This window comes from Lampetra fluviatilis, chromosome 8, assembly GCF_964198595.1.
Source record: "Lampetra fluviatilis chromosome 8, kcLamFluv1.1, whole genome shotgun sequence".
Lineage (NCBI taxonomy): Eukaryota > Metazoa > Chordata > Hyperoartia > Petromyzontiformes > Petromyzontidae > Lampetra > Lampetra fluviatilis.
In genome coordinates this window covers 12,169,649-12,189,807 of record NC_136282.1, presented here as the reverse complement: position 1 = coordinate 12,189,807, position 20,159 = coordinate 12,169,649, and the positions used below count along the sequence as shown (strand labels likewise).

General features: G+C 53.2%; 2 protein-coding genes across 2 annotated transcripts in view; one reads left to right on the top strand and one right to left on the bottom strand.

The window, feature by feature from the left end:
• BET1L (Bet1 golgi vesicular membrane trafficking protein like) overlaps nucleotides 1-20,159 on the bottom strand; it is a 355,770-nt gene that overhangs the window by 267,474 nt on the left and 68,137 nt on the right. The window lies entirely within an intron of this gene.
• LOC144933891 (myosin-binding protein C, cardiac-type-like) overlaps nucleotides 1-20,159 on the top strand; it is a 91,651-nt gene that overhangs the window by 68,396 nt on the left and 3,096 nt on the right. The window contains exons 30-32 of the mRNA XM_078859175.1: nucleotides 245-404; nucleotides 2,108-2,244; nucleotides 10,780-10,966. Coding sequence (XP_078715301.1) covers nucleotides 245-404; nucleotides 2,108-2,244; nucleotides 10,780-10,966 — 484 coding nt within the window. The remainder of the gene's footprint in view (nucleotides 1-244; nucleotides 405-2,107; nucleotides 2,245-10,779; nucleotides 10,967-20,159) is intronic.

Genomic DNA, 20,159 nt, shown 5'->3' with positions numbered 1-20,159 from the left:
CAGGTCCCTCCTGAAAAATAGTCTTGAGACTCGGTGAAGCTCTGCTGGGTGACGGGCGTCCTATATAAAGAACCACAATAAACAACAGAGGGGAAAAACAAAGGAAGGGATTTGAATCTGGACTTGACCTGGAGGCAGGAAGTCGACAGCACGGATGGCTGGGGGGAGGAAGTTCCAGGCCACGGGGTCGGCTGGGGAGAAGGAGCGAAGGTTGACTCAGGGCTTTCGGCGTCGGCGTCCGCAGGAGTGGTTCACCATGGTGGAGCACTACCGACGGACGAGCTACACGGCCTCCGACCTCATCATGGGCAACGACTACTTCTTCCGCGTCTTCGCCGAGAACATGTGCGGCCTGAGCGAAGAGGCTGGCAACACCAAGAACAGCGCCTACATCCAGAAGACCGGTGGGCATGCACGCAAACACGCACACGAAAGATAAAGATCTCCCCGTATCGCCTTTAGCGGGCTGTTGGGGAAAGCGCTTTGGGCGAGCACCTATGAAGGCCGCAACTGCGTCGAGCCCAGGCCGCCTCTGTCTCGACCCGGTATACAGGAGGCCATGGGTTCGATCCCGAACCCGGGGACGCCTGCACATTTGGAGTTTGCATGCATTCTTCGTGGTCACGTGGATTTTTCTCCGGTTTTATCCCACCACGTTTAGGAACATGCACTGAGAGTATTTGGCTGCTAGACATTTCCACGTGATAAGCCACTTCGTTGGGCTATTATTTGTGGCCAGGTTGTATCTGCAAACGAGTTATATAGCTCAGTAGTGGGCCTTACCTGGTAAAATAAAAAGTTTAGTTTAGTTTTCAGGTTTGCACCTCACCACATTCACAGTTTCAAATGTTAATTTATCCTGGAGAAATCCGATGAACTACGAGGCTCTTTTTCACAGATGTTCAATTTATCGAGGCATGCGCAGTCGTACCGTTGGCACTTATTATTATAATTATCATCATTCGTATAATTGTTCCATTAGCCCCCTGAGTCACTCGGACACGTTAATAGCCATACGACAAGACGGGAGGCTCCCATTTGCCAATCGGCCAGTGTCGCCCGCAGAAGTTTGGGTTGACAGCGCCACGTGGCGTCTGCGGGGTCCCGGTAACGGGAGATGGAGGAATTCGCTGTTGCTTTTCAAATTCTTTCGGACCGCGGCTTCGCGCGACGAACCTGTCCGCGCCGGCGCAACGGATCGCGACAGATGCGGCGGCGCGGGAGATCGGATTCGGCGGATCCGATGCTGCCGCCGCCGCCGCCGCCGCATTCCTCCGCCGTTCGTTTTCAAAGAGACGCGCAACTTTCCCTCGAAATGAATTCACGTCCAAGTTAAGAGCGGAGACGCACGTGTGGCAATCGTTTCGAACGAGCTTATCATTTTTTTAAATCGTTCTAAATCGGCAGCAAGGCGCGCAAAGGTTGAGGGCATTTTGCAAAATGGAATATAGGCCTTTGTTTTTATTTGGCCCGTTTCTAAAACTACTCCAAACCGGCTCTCTCGTCCGCCTCTTTATTCCATCTGTTTTGATTCCCGTTTCCACCCGCGACAGCCGTCCTCGGCTCGCGCCTTCTGTCCTTTCCACTTGTGTCCCCCCTCAGTCAGACGACCTGTCTCATTGAGACGCTGCATGAACCTAAAGTGGTGCCGTACTCCCTGCACGAGTCAATTGACGGCAATTCTGCCGCTTGTGGCGGATGTTCGAAGTTCAAACCCCTCCGCTGCCCAATCCCTGTCCGGCTGCCCTGGTTAATGCCGTTAGCGGTGCGTCGTGCGTAAAGACACCGCGTACGCTTCGCAGTGCACGCCAGAGATGCCGTGCGTGACGTCGTTCGAGAGCGAGCAGGTGGACGTGCGCGCCCACTCCGCTGCCCACGCTTTCCACATCTGATCGATTATCTGCAAATCACTTAATTGAGGAAAAACGCGCACGTACAGTGCCCACCCCGCAGGGCCGGTGGCGGCGGGGGATTTTGCCCCGGGGGAGACTACCGCAGGCGGGGTGCTACTGCGTGGGTGTCAGAGCGCCGGCGCTAACGGCGATGGCCCACACGTGCGTGCGTGTGTGCGTGCGCGTGCGGTGCGATCGTCCTCGCCGTCGGACAGGCTCGACGTACAAGCGGCCGCCCTACCAGGAGCACGACTTCATGGAGGCGCCCAAGTTCACGCACCCCCTCGTCGACCTCGTCGCCGTCGCCGGCTACAACGCCACGCTCAGCTGCTGCATCCGCGGGAACCCGCGGGTACGACGCGAGTCGGGGGCGCGGGTTTTGTGGGTGGACACGGGGACACTGGCGAGGGCGCGGCGATGGCATTGCGTTGTGGCCGAAACGTCGTGAGAATTGTATTTTATTATGTTAAATTTGTATTCTTTTATTATTTCCCTTCTACGTGACTTTACCGAAAGAACCAAGAAGATGAATCCCTGCAGTCACGAAAGCTTTAAATCGAAAGATGGCAGTTTGGCAACCCACAGGGCGCAAGTGTGCCGAGTGGCCCTACAATTCGATGGGTGGCCGCTGATATGTTGAGATGAAGTGGGGGGTGGCGGGGGAGGGGGATGTCCACCGGTGGAGATGGGGGGGGGGCGACGAGATCCGATCGGGGGGGAAAGTACACGTACATTAGAGGGACGTCGTGCCGACCGTGAACCGATGTGGAGTGCGCAGCTTGGGCGAGGCACACGGTTGCTCGTAGGGGCAATGTGCCGCTGGTCGAGACTCATTATGGAGCGGCAGCCAAAGGAGGGGGGATGAGCGTGCCCGAGATCGGCTCGTGTGCAGGAGGAGCTGGACGGATTGTCACATCGCAAGCCCGTGAGGGATGAGCGTGCCCGAGATCGGCTCGTGTGCAGGAGGAGCTGGACGGATTGTCACATCGCTAGCCTGTGAGGGATGGCTACAACTTTGGGAGGCTTTCATCCAGCAGTGGACAGATCTTGGGTGAATGTGTAATCCGTTGGTTGTGTCGCTCTCGATATGGCTGGCTGTCCGAGTTTCCGGCTTTAACAACTGAACCATTGGAATCTTAAAGCTGACATAGTCTGGCTTTAGTGAGTCGTGGATGGGTGGGCAGGCGGGTGCATGGGTGGCTGGGTGGGTAGGTGGGTGCATGGGCAGGTGGGAGTATGTGTGGGTGGATGAGTGTGTGGGTGGATGCGTGGGTGGGTGGATGCGTGGGTGGGTGGGTGGCGAGCGAGTGTGTGGGTGGATGCGTGGGTGGATGGGTGGGTTCGTGGGTGCATGGGCAGTTGTGGGTGGGTGGATGCATGGGTGGGTGGGTGGCGAGCGAGTGGGTGGATGCGTGGGTGGGTGGGTTCGTGGGTGCATGGGCAGGTGGAGGTGGGGGCACGCATGGATGAGTGTGGGTGGCGGGTGAGTGGGTGGGTGCGTGCGTGCGTGGGAGGGAGTTCACGTGGATGACGCAGACTGGCACCGCCGCGGAGGGCGGAGGAGGGCGTGGGAGAGGGTAAAGGAGCCGGAGCTCAAGAAGGAAACTTTCGTCGTATCTGATGGCCGTGGAGACGGGCGCAGCCCGGGGGCTTGCATCGTCTTTCGGGCGCTGTGCAAGCATCAGGAGCTTGGCCTGCCACGTGCAACCGGCTCCGGCTCTGAGAGCAACGCCGGGAACCACAGTGTCGTTTGACCCGTTGACGTTCTCGCAAAGTAGGCTACGGGCAACCTGACTTAGAATAAGAACGTCGGTTATTTACACAGGAAAAGCTCGCCGAGGCTCAACACTATTTACCCAGGAGGGTCCTGCTACTTTGCGATGTTTAGGCCAATTTTGTTTATCGGCGTTTGGCTTCGTGTGGGAGGAGACCGGAGAATGTGGTCCATGCGCAGACACGACCCTGCGTGGAAACCACAGAATATAGGGAGAGCGTTACGGATCTTTATACATTTCCAGCTGAGAAGGGACAGCCATAGGCAGAAGAGAAAGGTTTTGAGCATGGATTTGATCGGAGGCAGGGATTTGGGAGCACACGTGGTCAGTGTGGAGGAAGATCCAGAGCAAGTGGCAGCAGCAGAGAATAAGCAACATCCCATTGAGGTGTTTGAGATAATTCCTTGTCACTGGAGCAGAGAGTACATGGAGGGGAGTAGAGTGAGATCAGAGTGGGAAGAGGTAGGAGAGTGCGTGGAGGGGAGCAGAGTGGGATGAGATGTAGGAGAGTGGGTCGAGGGGAGTAGAGTGAGATGAGAGTGGGGAGAGGTAGGAGAGTGCGTGGAGGGGAGCAGAGTGGGAATAGAGTGGAGAGATGTAGGAGAGTCTGTGGTGGGGAGCAGAGTGGGATGAGATGTAGGAGAGTGGGTGGAGGGGAGTAGAGTGAGATTACAGAGGGGAGATGTAGGAGAGTGCGTGGAGGGGAGTAGAGTGAGATGAGAGTAGAGAGATGTAGGAGAGTGGGTGGAGGGGAGTAGAGTGAGATGACAGAGGGGAGATGTAGGAGAGTGCGTGGAGGGGAGTAGAGTGAGATTACAGAGGGGAGATGTAGGAGAGTGTGTGGAGGGGAGTAGAGTGAGATGAGAGTAGAGAGATGTAGGAGAGTGGGTGGAGGGGAGTAGAGTGAGATGACAGGGGAGAGGTAGGAGAGTGCGTGGAGGGGAGTAGAGTGAGATGACAGAGGGGAGATGTAGGAGAGTGCGTGGAGGGGAGTAGAGTGAGATGACAGGGGAGAGGTAGGAGAGTGCGTGGAGGGGAGTAGAGTGAGATGACAGAGGGGAGATGTAGGAGAGTGCGTGGAGGGGAGTAGAGTGAGATGACAGGGGAGAGGTAGGAGAGTGCGTGGTGGAGGGGAGTAGAGTGAGAGGGGTATGTAGTGATAACTCAATGCAGCATCTTGAACGTAATCATGTACAAGTGGGAAATCTGCGTTGGAAGTGACGGAGGTGGAAGCAGAGAGCAAGGGAAACCTCACTCCCATCATCATTAACACCGCCTATCGCCACACACGCGTTACCCCGCAGCTGAACGCAGCGTACATTTTTGCGATAAGACGGTGTTAATGGTGATAGGCGTGACGTGTTTACGATGGGTCTTGAGTGGTTGTGGTGGTGGTGGAGGGGTACGTTTACAAGCTCCTGTCGCGCCGAGCGGAGGCCGGTTATTCGATTTTGGAAACTTTGCTCGGATCGCGGCTGTGGCCGGGAGAAGAGGGCGCAGGAAGGATAGAAGGACGTGGGGGACGTTTTCTTCCATTGCCAGGGGCAGACCCATAGATTGTTGGTGGTGCCGCGGTGGCGAGATGCTATACGGGAGACATCTTAGCTTCGATCCTGACGCTGACGCCTGTATATTTGGAGTTTGCATGTCTCTCATCCCCGTGGTCGCGTGGATTTTTCTCCGTGTCCTCCGGTTTTTCCCCATCATTTAGAATCAACGTGTGTTTTAGAGTATCTGGCTGCTATGAATATCCACATCACAATAAGCCAATTCGTGCAGCTATCATTTGTGGCCAGGTCGCTTCTGAAGAAGAGCTATAAAGCTCAGTGCGCTTTACTTGTTTGAAAATAAAAATGTTTAAGGTTTGGTTTTTAATTTCTCACCGAAAATATTCCCCCGTCGCATGCGCAGACGAGAGTATGTGGCACGTGGCCAGTTGCCACAGCTATAACGGGAGATGGTATACTGGATGTGGTGGCTGATATTGTGGTTTTAAACAGTCAGCCGTTTTGGTCAACAAAATTGATGGCATATTTCTTATTATCGAAGTATATCACATGTAATATTCGTCAATCATGATTCATTCATTTCATCAAACAACAAATACGCTCATTACTAATTCTGGGAAACGTTCTCGGACAGCGATTGTCCACCTCTGGTTGACCGGCGGGACGGTCACCGTGAACTCTCGGGCGCGATGTTTCGCGGACCACTGTGCATCACTAATTGGGTTGCTCGGTCAATGGCCAGGGTCAACGGCGGCGTGGTGTATTCCACAAATATGCCCGACTGTGAGGGCGGGCACAAGCCGGCGTGAGTAGGTTAAACGTTTAAGGGCACCACGGGGTGACCAGCCCCTCCCCACCCAACCCTACCCCTCCCACCCCCCACCCAGCCCCTCCCCACCCTCCCCTCCCTCTCTCCCTCCCTCCCACCCAGCCCCTCTCCACCCTCCCCTCCCCACCCAGCCCCACCCTCCCCACCCAGCCCCTCCCCACCCTCCCCTCCCCACCCAGCCCCTCCCTGCACGACGGACGGACACAATAATCCCCTGTGGGCTGGTGTAACCAGGAGGTTCCTACCAGTACCAGCAGATTAACTGAGCCCGTTGGTGCACGTGGTGGAACATTGCCACTTTGGCAAGGGCGAGCTGGGTAAAGAGGGGCGAGCGAGCTGGGTAGTCTCTGCAGCAGATTCCACGGACCGCTTCCACTCATTTATTGGCTGGAAACATCATCATCATAATAATAATAAAAATAATACAGGGTGTCCATAAAGTCCTCGTCTATTTTTATTGAAACAAAAGCATTTTAGGGTAAATTATGCCACCATATCATCGCAGGTATATTCGTGAATAACGCTAAAGATTTGATTCTACGTAAGCTCCGCCAGTGCCTCTGCACAGGTGCAATGACAGCTGCATTGCGGAAGACATTTTGCAGCATCTGTGGAGTTATTTTTGTAACCGCCGCCCCCCTGCATTACCGATGTCGTAAATTGTGCACGTCTGTAACTCTTGTGTGATGCACCTCCTGACTTGATGAAGCCCCCCCCGTGCAAAGAAACCCTCAAAGGCGTTAAATGTGGAGATGGAGCCGTCCAGGGCCTGTTGCCACCGCGTCCAATCCAGCGATTTAGAAAGCTTTCACTCAGGTACTCGCGACACGACGTTTGCGTAATGACAAGGAACCCCCTCCCCCTCTCCCCCCCCCCCACGTTATTGAAAGTGTTACTACCATTACACGTGCCGACTTCAGCAGTGTTTTCTTGCTGTGGTTGTCCAACCTGATGACGATTGCTCGTGTTGCGATCGACACGTCGTGATCTATTATTTTTCTACCTACGTGACTTTACCGAAAGAGCCAAAGAGTATGGATTCCGGCAGTCACGAAAGCTTCCAATCAAGATATACTATTCGTCCGATAAATAGATACGGGCTTCACGGACACCCTGTCGGACCGCTGAGCTCTGGCCATTGATGACTCCTGCTCACCGCCTGGCTGCTCTCGTCTGCGGTTCCTCCTCGCCCCGAGTTCCGAGTTGACATCGTAAATTCTAGATTTGAAGCTTTCGTGACTGCAAGGATTCATATTCTTAGGTTTTTTCGGTAAAGTCACGTAGGTAAAAAAATTCAAATTAATAAAAGTAAAATTTAAATAAAATAAAAATCACGACGTTTCGGAGGCAACACAAGCTTCCGTCTTCAGGTGGAACCGTCACAGCACGATTGCTGTATCAAGTGAGAGAAATTCCAAGAAAACAGTCCTTGTATATATACTGGTTGAGGGTGGGAGGAGCCAAGGTAGGCCCTGATTTTTTTATTACATCATCCGCACCTAGTTTACACAACAAAGGCTCGTTCCTAACAGCGTGCTTCATCCGCACCGAACCTCACAAAAATGATACCCAGGGCCTACCTTGGCTCCTCCCACCCTCAACCAGTATATATACAAGGACTGTTTTCTTGGAATTTCTCTCACTTGATACGGCAATCGTGCTGTGACGGTTCCACCTGAAGACGGAGGCTTGTGTTGACATCACAAAGTCCGTTCGTCATGTCCCCCGCGGCCTCCCGGCCACCGGTGCCGCTCGGAAACCACCGACCGACCGCCTACGACGGCCGTCCGGCCGCACGTCCTCCCGCTTGCATCGCCGCTCGGAGAGTCAGCGGCCGCCACCGCCGACATCTGCTGAGGCCTCGAACCTCCTGCCGCAAGGACGGTTATCCGTGCCCCTTTCACGCTTCGGCCGTTATGATTACGCCGGGGAAATTCCGAAGCAACTCCCGGCGCGGCTCCGCGTCGCCGGGGAAGGGGGGTGGGGGATGGCTCAGCTGTCGCGCCGAATCGGGAGCGCTCCGAGGGAGCTTTAGGGATTTGTCGAGCATGCCTCGGTTAAACCTCGCCAGCAAACAAATTGGCGCGTCGGCGCACGCTGGAATATAAACGACTCCAAAAATCGACGTCGTCGCGTCCGTTGTTAGAAAACACCTCGTGATGGGAGAATTTACAGTGAGGCTAGAGTTTTGGTCCATAATCCCCTTCTGTTTTTATTTTCATCATCATCATGATCAATCACCACTATCATAAGTCATTATCAATCCACTGCTGGATGAAGGTCTCACCAAAGCCGTTGCACTGCCAGACATGCGACCGATGTGGAAGAGCAGGCCAATGTAGACCCTCTAGAGGGGCTCTCTGCAATTCTGTCTAGTGGAGGCCCTTCTGCCAGCAGCGGCGTGAGCCAGCATTTGCAGGGGCTGCACCTCTACCTCTTAAAGCACCCGGATGCCACCGCATCTCACAATGCTCAACAAAACAAGTGGCAACGTGACCACAGGTGCATCGCGGAAGAAAAGAGATGTGTAAGGGTTGACTCGGCCCATCATCACCCCTCCAGGGGCCGATACAATTAATCACCAGTTTGTGCGGAAGTCAACAATGGGTTTTTCCTGTGGATAGACTCGTCCTTGGCCAGAGGAACATGGAATTTCAACCGCTGTCTCGGGGCCGTAGACGGCAGGTTAACAGTGCTCTTCGGAGCAGGAATTCACTGTGGCGTCATCTCCTGCGATTGATCAGCGGAAGGTGTTCGTACGGAAGGTTGTGCGTATGGAGGAGCCACGAGGGGGCGGGGGGGAGGTCGAAACGCTCCACCTTTTTGCCTTCGTCGGTGATGGAGATACTGTGCCGTGGATTATTTTTTTTCTCATCATCATCCTCCTCCTCCTAAAAATGGACCACAAAAGTGCGTTCGTGTTACCGTAATCTCCGGAGCATAAAGACGCTTTGGAAAGTAAGACGCCCCCCCCCCCGACTCCTCCACCCCCCCGAACTGGGGCCCGGTGTCGACAGCGCGATACAGTTTTGGTGGCGCACGCACGCAGCTACCAGACGCACGACCACCCTTCCACTTTACATTTCAGCATGAAAAACAAGTGCATCTTTGACAACTCGGAGCAATACGATAATTAGACAACAAGGCGTGCGCGCGTGTGTAATTACCGTATTGCTTTGGTTGCACGTGGCTTTCGGACACAAACGCCACCAAAACAAGACTCCACTGAACAAAGCATGCAAATCACATACGGGATACTAAACATACGGCACCGCGTGCACTTCAATACAGTAATACCGTCGTCACCTCCGATGACCGTCTGGAATGCTCTTCCTTCCGATATTAGGAAGCCGCTGGAGCTACGCACTTCTACATCATCATCATCTAGATTGAAAAACTAATTTCTTTAGAACTGCTTTTTGTGTGGTTAGTTTGTTGTCCTTCCCCCGCACCTCCGATGAGCTCGGTTGTCTACGTACGGCGCGAAAGAAGTTGAACACACAATCTGTGTACGTACGTCAGACATTATCTATCCACTCCTGGGTGAAACCCAAGCTGAGCCGAACGCTGTCCGTCTCAGTCCGGCGATGGGGTGGTTGGCACGTGAACTGATCACCATCACCACCACCACCACCACCATCACCACCACGGGGGTGGTTATTGTTTCCCTCCTTCGACTGCCATTCCGTCACCAGCCTTGCCCACCGGCCGTTCGTAACCTCCTCGTGACGCGCCCTGCCAAGGCCCATGCTCTCTACTTAACACACAAGGTCAACTGCTCTGCACGATTTATATTTAAGCAAATGAGTCTTTACTCTTTGGTTCTTTCGGTAAAGTCACTTGGGTATAAAATAAAAGAAATCACCGACGTGACTTTACCGAAAGAACCAAAGAGTTTGAATTCCTTCAGTCACGAAAGCTTCAAATCAAGATCAAATTACTCTTACTCGGTGCACGTTTAAGAGTTTTAAATAGATTGCGTTTTGTATGATTACCATTCGGTGACGCCATAATTATTTCAACTCGTACGTATTATTTTCCGACTCTCTCGCCGTTACGGTGATGGGAGTTGGTAGTTATATAACTCACCTACAGGACCGCGTAGATAGAACGCGTGTTTATTTTTACCTGCTGTGATTTGAAGGTGCAAGGCTTTCTATTCTGGGTGTGGGCGTCTGGGGTGTACGGATGCCTCGGTGGTGTCGCGGTTATCACTCTGCCCTACGAAGCCGGCTGGCCCGAGTTCGATTCCCGCTCACGGCCAACGCCAGCGACGATTATCTGAACCCCCCCCTAGGTCGACTCAGCCTCAAATTAGTACCTGGTGTGGTGTGTAAAACATCGCTACTAGGGAAACAAAGGCGGCCAGGCTTGGTGCTGGCCACCCACCCCCTCGTGTGCCGTTCCGGCCTTCACAGGTGCTCGCTAACAGCACTTGTCCCAACATTCTGTGAAGGCTATATGGGGGATGTTTGTCTACCGTCATCTCCTCCACCACCATCATAATATACCGCTTACCACCACCACCACGTCTTTTTTCTCCACCGTAACTACCACCCCTGTTCACCTTCACCATCATCACCACCACCATTACCCCTGCCTACTACTACCATCATCACCACAACCACCACCCCTGTCCACCATCATCAAAACTACAACCGCCACCACTTCCCCCACCATCAACCTCTGCCAACACCACCTCCTCATCAACCTCCGCCACCGCTCCCTGTTCACCTTGCCTCTCCCCCCCCATCCCCCTTCACCTCCCCCGGCAGCCCAAGATCATATGGTTCAAGAACAAGGTGAACCTGCAGGAGGACCCGCGCTACCGCATGTTCGGGCACCAGGGCGTGTGCACGCTGGAGATCCGCAAGCCCGGCCCGTACGACGGCGGCGTCTACACCTGCCGCGCCGTCAACTCGCTCGGTGAGGCCGAGGCCGAGTGCAAGCTGGAGGTCAAAGGTGAGGCGGAGCTGTGGCGGTGGTGGCGTCTGGGAGATGGTCGCTCGCGTGGTTGGAACTCCGCGGGAGGGGGGCGGTGGAGAACGGGGGCGGCGCGGGGTTTGCCGAGCGTGAGCTGGATGTGTGGGGGCCGGTGCATTGGCCGATGTTGCCATTGTCGTCGTCATTGTCATCGTCATCACATTATCAGTCATCTTTATCATCGTCGTCATTATCATCACTGTCATCATCGTCATGACCGTTATATCTACTGTCATCGTCATCACCGTCATCATCGTCGCCTTCACCATCACCATCGCCAGCATCGTAATTGTCACTGCTGTCAATCGCCATCATCCTTACCGTCATCATCACCATCATCATCATCATGGTCGTCGTCATCATCATCACTGTGTTGTGATATGACTTATTGTCTTACGTACCGCTGTTATTGATGTTTAACGCTGCATTTCTACCTTAACGATCACAACTTAATGGAATAACTCTCAAGCACATTCCTTTGCTGATGTCTGTGTCCATGATGTTTTGCACCTGCTCTTGTCATCACGCGATGTGACAAAGACTCCGTTCACAGCTCCCGCAGAGGAGTTCACGACAAACCCTGTATTCGCGAACAACCTGCAGAACGAGATGCCACAGAACTACTTCTTAGAGCCCTTCAATTAACCCTTTTTTCCACACTAGGTACTTCATCACGTACCCCGCTATGTTGACGCTCCTCGCAACACAGTGACGCATCCAGAATGTTTCATTCCCAGGGCGAGATTGCAGCCAAGTCGAGGGCAGCACCGACTATTTTTTTCCGCGCTGCTTACTTTTTTATTTCACGCAATCATTGGTGACCGAGTTGAGGCCGCCACTTGTCTTGCTGTGGAGAACCCGGTTTGATCGTGAAAACCCCACACACGCACGTCAACTACACTGCCTGAACGAGGGGAAAAAACTATATAATCGCCAAAGTTTTGGGCAATGGGTGGAATGCAGAAGGGTCGTTTCCCATAACGTCGCTCATTTCATACATTCTTTTTGTTATTCTTTTAAAGCCGGGTTGCTGACGAGTGTGTGTTGTTGTTCATCTTCCCTGTGCACCGCAAACAACTCAGCAGCAGCACCACCACCACCATGACCAAATCATTGATCAGTTTAACCCACGGGTGGCTAGATCCTAGATTCAAACTCGAACTCTGACCCCGGAGCCGCCAGGCCTCATCTCGGTCAACGTTTGCGTAACGGCCGGCCCGTGGATGGCGTGGTGCCGGTAGTGCTCTCCACCTCGCATCCGCGCCTGCGGGTGACAACGGGCAGACTTACTGATGAGAATTTCAGTGGCACAGCGGAGAGGCACTGCCCTGTGGGCCAGTGGTGGACCGTGGCACAGCCTGTTCCCCCAGGGTCGAGATGTGTGCGCACTCGTGATAAACCTCGGCGATAAGAGTTGCGCGTTTATAAATGCCTTACTTACTAAATACAACGTGCAGAAACGATGCGGAAGACAGTATATGCGGATAAAAAAAATCTATATTTTTTTTTTAATCAAAGTTGCCGAACAACGGGACCAAGGGGCCCAATACGGCGTGTGGCCAGCGAAAGACAAAACCGAGGGGCTAAAAACGGTGCTCCACACCACGCTCACTTCCTTCTGTCCACTGCATTTGAGCTCTCCGGACGCTGTCTGAAAATCACGTGGACATACCACGTCTTTTATATTGTTTAATTAAGCAAGACATTGAATCGTCGTCGGTGCATTCATCATTTTTTTTCCGGATGAGCTGTTCCGCAACGCCCATGCCAATAATTAGCGGCGGTAATCGGTAGATAAGTACATTTGGTATTTGCGCAATTCTTATAGTACAAAGGCTATCATCGCAAGATGATCACAAGATGATAGCCTTTGGCACACAGAAGGTCGATCCCGGACCCTGACGATGCCTGTTGTATATTTGTAGTCCGTGCGCTCTCTCTCTCTCTCTCTCCCTCCGTGGCAGTCGCGTGGATAGTTTTTCCTGGGGGCCTCCGGTTTTGCCCTCCACATTTAGAAACAACACGCGTTTGGTTGTTGTATAATAATAAATACGCGTTTATTATTATTTTGGCCGCTACTATAAACCCCCAAATGCGATGGTGATGATATCTCCACTATTGACGAGCTATCAACGAGTAGCACAGATTGCCTCTGAAAAAATATCTAATAGCTCACCGGCGGTTGACCCGGTGAATAAAATAGCTTAGTTTTGTTGTTGTTGTTGTTTCTGCTTTGTAAGCATTAACAAGAACGATTGCCACCTTGGGCCGACTTGCAGAGCTGGAGGTGCCCACTTTGGCAACGGCAGCAGCAGGAGTCACGTGCAGCGGCAGGGCACACGCTGTCCTGAGCACAATGACTCCGGCGTTGATCTCCCCGGCGGGTCACTTGTTGACAGCCGCGATGCTTTGCGCGACGCGTCCCGGGAGCTACAAACTAAAAATACACCCCTCTCGCTACCTTTGCGGTGGTGCGCGTTTGTTCGATGCAGCGCACGCGCGCACAGGGATATTCGTGGCGCGCGCTGTATCGTTGAATGCAATGTATTGAAGATCGGCTGAGTGGACGTTGTTATATAACGATTATCTCACTGGCAAGCAGCGATTAATCTTAGCCGGGGCAGTCCAGTACGACGTGCGAAAGGGATTATTTTGGGGCGCCTCATCCACGTGGCCTTGTTTTGTCCTGACGCCGCTCTAAAAGGCGTGCGATGCTGTGCCTCTACACGCAGGCATAGATGCTGCAACGATATGGGATTAAGCGGATTATTGTGGAGAGGCGCACCTTGCGTTCCTTCGTAATAGTGCCTCACTCCCAAACCAATCCCTGCGCTACAACCCCGTCGACCTAGCATCGTTCCGGAAAACACCGAGCGAGAAAGTGAGCGCCGGTTTAGAAGGGGGAGTAAAAGGAGGGGGAGCCGGAAACACAAAAGTACGGCAAAACGACAGCAGCGACAACGGTTGAAAGTGACATCTTTTAATCGCCATCGCTAATGTCGGCCGTCTCTCTCGCTCCGGCGACGTGACGATTGTCCAGCGCCTGCAGCACGAGCCGATCCCATCTCCCGGGAAAGCCAGAGGGGAACGCAAGCTCGAGTCGGGCACCACGCATGCAGCGCGCGCACAGGAAAGTTCGCGAAGGGACAAAATTACTCTTTGGTTCTTTCGGTAAAGTCACGACTTTACCGAAAGAACCAAAGAGTAATTCCTGCAGTCACGAAAGCTCCAAATTAAGTAAGGGACAAAATGATACAGAAACCTGAAATAATAATTTAATTAATTTAAAACGTCGTGGTTTTTATTTTTATTTTTCTATCTACGTGACTTTACCGAAAGAACCAAAGAATAATAATAATTTAAAATGTCACTGCATCCATCCGGGCCATGTTACTTAACCCTTGAGCCGATGTTTCCCAAAATGCCTCATTGTGACCAACGAGAGTGAGGAATGCTGTCAATGATTGTCTTCGTTTAATCTCCAAATGAGAGCTACTGCACGATGGCCAGCGTGTTGTCTTGGGAAGAGGCCGCAGTATGCTTGGCAGGGAACATCTTTTCAGGCGGGATTTTAAAAAAACCCTAATGTGAGATGAAACATCCATGGAAGTGCGATTAGAATCGAGGCAGCTTTCCGGTCACGGTGGGACACTGCCTGTATGTGGACACTGCACGAATGGCAACACGCTGTCCATATGGGGTGACACTGTCGACTCTGGCAGTATTTGCCACCCCGGGTGACAAATACTGCCCCCCCTCCCCTCCTGACTCGTGCACTAATTTATTGAAACACGTGACGGGTCAAGATGCGGGTTGGCCGGAGGGATAGGGTTGTGTGTGGGGAGGGTGTGGGGGGGGGGAGGCGCGTCAACTTGCTAAGTGGCCGCTAAAGCGCATTGGCCGAGGCGGCAGTTGTTCGACGTGGCCCATCTGTTTGGGCACCGCGTGTGGCGCACATTCCTTACCTTGCATGGGCGTCCCCGCGGGCAGCCTTGGTGCCACTCCGGGCCTCGGCGTAAACGTCGGGATAAAAGTCGGGCGCCGAGAATAGAAGTTGCGTGCGTGCGTGCGCGCGGTTTCCGTGCCCCGCGTCGGTGCGAGTGTACCGTCACCGGACTCCCCGGGGGGGAACCCTGACGACTTTGTCTCCTCCGAGGCCGGACCACCTTCACTTGCCCCCCCCCCCCCCCCCACCTTTAAGCCGGGTCCACACCTGAGTGATCAGTTGCACGTGGCAACTCTGTTGCGTGTGGACGTCTATGCAACCGGTTGCTCGCAGCCGAAGCGGATTCTACGTCCAAGCGTCGATCCGCTCAGCGATGACTACCGATGTGTTTCATCACGTGACACATTTACGACATCGACTGGTTTATAAAATCCTGAACCTGCTGTTTAATGTCCTTGTTTTTCGTCAATGCTGGCGCAGGTGTGGACAAAGCAATTGCAGGCGATGATTAGGTTTGCGGCTTTTTCACTTTCACAAAAGCCTTGACCCCCCCTCCCTCCCCCCAAAGGTGATGGAGGCATCCGAGGTGTCATGTATTGAGAGCAGATATGGAATATTAATCGATTTTGTTGTTGTATGTGCCGGCCTTTTGTATGTTGGGTAATTTAATTATCGAGTTATTCACAGGTGTAGATCGGCGTGGTGCTCGTATGTAAACAATAATGGGATGTCGTTACGTCGTGATTTCGTGCTGTGTTTGTTCGTCGCGGGTAACATAATTGTAAAACGCCCAATGAAGCGGGACTGAGACCAATTTAATCACAGGCGGCTGAAACGTGGATCCGAACCACAGGCTCTCAGGATTATCCAGCTCGGCGCTCGGACCCTCCGTGTCACCCGAACGCCCTCGGGCCACAAATCCTTAAAATGGCCCATGTCCTCGGCTTGCTCTCCATTTCCCCATCGCGCCGTTGGCGCTACCGGCACCACGCAATCCACGGGCCGGCCGTTACGCAAACGTTGACCGAGAAGAGGCCAGGCGGCCCCGGGGTCAGAGTCCTAATAAAGCGCGTCCTGTCGATGCGGTCCTGCCTGGCCACGTGCTCCGTGCCTCCCCCCACCCCCTTCTCGTCGGTCGCGATCTGCTCGTCCGTCTGCCACGATCGCGACGTCGTTCTGGACCAAACGTGGAGGGCGATTCGCGGGTTGTTGTTATTGTTGTTGATTTTTTTTTGTCGTGAGCCGAAATACGCGCTTTGTCATTTCACCGGACCCAGTGTTTCTCGGACTCAAAGTCCTTCTAAGCTATCACACTTCGTCCTTCCGAGTTTACTTTGTCGTTGCACGCAGCACGCGCCTGATGATTGCTAAACACGTCCCAACGTGCACACGCATACACACCAGGTCTCTCTCTGAATTTCAATCAGTGCTCTCCATATCACCTGGGACATGGACGCACACACAAACATACAGTCTCTGTACGCGCTTACACAAACACACACGTGCACACACACGTAGACACACATGTACAAAGACAAAGATCCCCCATATAGTCTTAACAGACTGTTGAATCAACACGTACACACACTGCATATCTCGCCTCGGAATTACTACTTCGACACGTACACACAAGATCGACCGACTGCTGACGAATGCTACAGTTCGGAAATCATCAGGCGTGTGCACGAGTGTGATGGCTTCGTTTATATTTGAAAGGGAGGGGGGGGTGGTGAATTGGTCATCATCAGAGAGGCACCCCCGAGGTTGGCCGCGATGAAAGGCGGCTGGGAAACGCAGAAACGTACCGTGATTGTGTTGCACAATCGGCGCAGGAAACGAGCAAACGCGTTGCCGGCGGTGGTTCTGTGCACACAGGACTGGCGCGACGTGTCTCTTCCCGTACCTTGATTCCTGCGTAATTGCATACAAATGCGACGTTTGTATACAACGTGGTATTCTTGGAAAGGTCGTCCATTCTTTGCTATCGTCGCCGTTTTCAAACACTGCCTTTCATAGCTTACCAAATGTGTCGAAGCAAATTATTTTGGCAATAGCCCGTCTTCGGATCAATAACCTTTTTTTTACGTAAAATAACCAAATACTTCATTCATTACCCCAGGGAGGCCTCGTTTAAGTCCCAAGGCACTAATTGGCTGTGGCAACTGGTCACGTGATGCCTACTCCCGTCTGCACATGCGACCGGGAAATTTTTTCGGTGATGAGTTAACAACTAAATTGTAAACATTTGTTTTTATTTAAACCAGATAAGGCTCACTGAGCTTATAAAGCTCTTTTTTTCCAGAAGCGACCTGACTAAAAATGATAGCTCAAGGAAGCGGCTCATCGCCACGTGGAAATTCATAGCAGCCAAAATACTCTCGTCATGCCGTGTTCCTAAAGGTGGAGGAAAACCCAGTGGCACCGGAGAAAATTCCACGCGGCCAAACATACAGCAGGCGTCAGGGTCGGAATCGAACCCACGACCTCCTGTATACCAGGCGAGGTAGTTAACATCTCGGCACCCTGAGCAGGTGGTAGTAGTAGCAGTGAACTCGGAAGCACGTCAATTCCCGACTACATTTGGTGCGTACGTTTATATCCCGTCATGCAGCAGGGTTTGTTCGCTGTCATAGCCGTGCGGAAATATGTTGTGACCTGTGCTTTTCATTCCACAGCCAAAACACGAACCGCAACACACACACACGCGCGCAATTGACAGTGATGATATGCTGTATGTTTTAATATACACGTACAGATGCTGCAGTGTATTGTGGTAGGCACATGCATTTCGATTGCCTATGCATTTCCCATTGGCTGGTGATGCATTGCCGACGGTGCGTGTGCTGTGACAAACGTATTCTCAGGTTTTTTCGGTAAAGGCACGTAAGTAAAAAATTAAAATTAATAAAAGTAAAATAAAATTTAAATAAAATAAAAATCACGACGTTTCGGAGGCAACACAAGCTTCCGTCTTCAGGTGGAACCGTCACAGCACGCTTGCTGTATCACTTGATTTTATTGTAATTTTATTTTACTTTTATTAATTTGAATTTTTTTACCTACGTGACTTTACCGAAAAAACCTAAGAATATGAATCCTTGCAGTCACGAAAGCTTCAAATCTAGAATGTGACAAACGTGTCAACGTGGAGACTGAATGGGCAGTGGCAGGGACGCTTGGCTTGGCTGCATTGAAGGCAGAACTCGTCACCGTATTCTCCGTGGCGCTGGCTGCGGTGTGTAAAGACGCACTCCAAATCATTGTGCCTGCTCACAGCAGGGTTGATCTCGGCTCTTGCGCGTGTCCACGGATTGTTCTGACGGCACGCCCGTTGACTCTTGCGAGCGAGAGTCGAAAGCGTTCGATTCTCGCTTTGCTTGATTCGATGCGTGCCTGTGTCGCGAGGAGAATCTACGCAACGAGCGTGAGAGACGGAGTTCGATCGATGATTTGACGAATCTTTACCTGCCAAGGAATCTGCGTTCAAATTATTTTGGACCTATGAAGGTGATCGCTTTAAGTGACCCCCCCCCCCTCCCGGTGGTAGTGAGCAGCAATAAATAATCGTTAAATTATAGAAGTTCCTCTACCCCCACCGTGCCCGTGCCAAGCCGCGATGCCCACACCCTGCCTATTCAGTGCGCTCTGCGCTGCGGGACTGTGACGTTCCCTCTCCCATGAGCTTTCGGGTCGTACCGTGCGTCGATTCGCAACGATGTCCGACGTTTCGCTCCACACGTGCGGCTGGGAGAGCGTCTTCAGTTCCGGACGAAGACGCTCCCACCAGCAGCACGTGCGGAGCGAGCCGTCTGGCATTGCGCTTCCGAACAACGCCGTGGCACGACCCCGAAAGCTCATGGGAGAACTGCACGGCAGAGCCGTGGAAACCTACGCTGTGGTGATCGCTCGCTGACCATCTCAACATCTGCCTATCACTACCCCTCTCCCCGCTCCCTTCCATCCGCCTCTGCAACCGCGACCATTCCTGCTCCGCCGTTGCCGCTCACCCGCTCGCAATCCCACTCCCCCGCCCGCCCGCCCGCTCGCTCGATTCATCGCCCGACCGCTCGCCCGCCCGCCCGCCCGCCCGCCCGCTCGCTCTCATCGCGCCGCCGTCCGTTCTGCACGACAGTGGCCCAGGAATTGGCGCGCGGCTAAGTGGCGCCGCGCGCACCACAAGGTAAGCGCTCGCACAACAACTATAACAACAAACACCCGTTTGGATTGACTGCATGATCTCACGCGCGGGCACGCACGCAGATGTGGCGCTGGGTAACTCGTCCGAGGTGCGATGAGCTCGAAGGCGAACGATGAGTGTTGAGAGGACCGTTTGTTCACGTTAGAATTGCGGACGGACAGCGTCTCCACACAGTCACGCTCTGCTAAAATCAACCTATCGCTGCGCCACAAACCTAGGGGGGGCCCTAAGCTCGACTCCCGGCTATGGCTCCCGTCAGTGGCAAGTGATATCCGAATCGGTTCTGGCCCTCCCCAAGTTTGACTCGGCCTTAAGTGAGCACCTGGTGTCGTACCGAAACGTCGGCACTAGGGAAGCGGTGGCACCTCACGTGCTGTGTCGGCCTTAGCAGGTGCTCGCCAACACAACCCCTGAAGTCTGAAAGGCTGCACAGGCGATCGTTGTTTTGTGGATGTGACACCCACCTACTGGCCAGACGTGCACACAAGGGGATGTCCAGCGACGAGGTGTATGCGACATGCATAGAGCGTATGCAATGACAAACAACTGGAGGGCGCACATGGCTAGTAATCATAATAATGATGCCCTGTATTTACCCAGGAAAGCCCCCACTGAGTGACAGGAATCATGTTCTGGAGGGTTCTGCTCCATTGGGAGATGTTCCATCCAACCGCATTCACGACCCTTTTTGCTTCACGTGGGGAGGAACGCCGAGTTATCCGGAGGATGAAGAAGAAAAAAACCCCACGCACGAGGGGACAAGACTGAAAGATGCACGTGGATCGAATCCCACAATCGATTTTACCCGACCGCCGCCACCTCCCGCTGGCTACCTGCTCGCAGGCCCACCCACCCACCCACCCACCCTCGCCTCCAAATCTCTGCGTGATCCACCAACCCTTGCCTGGGAAGCGCCGGGTCGCAGCGGCGCACGAACACCACCACCACCAAGCCCGACGAGGGTTGGGGCTTGACGAAGAACAAACTTGATCTTCTTGGTACTTTCGGTAAAGTCACGTAAAAGGGAA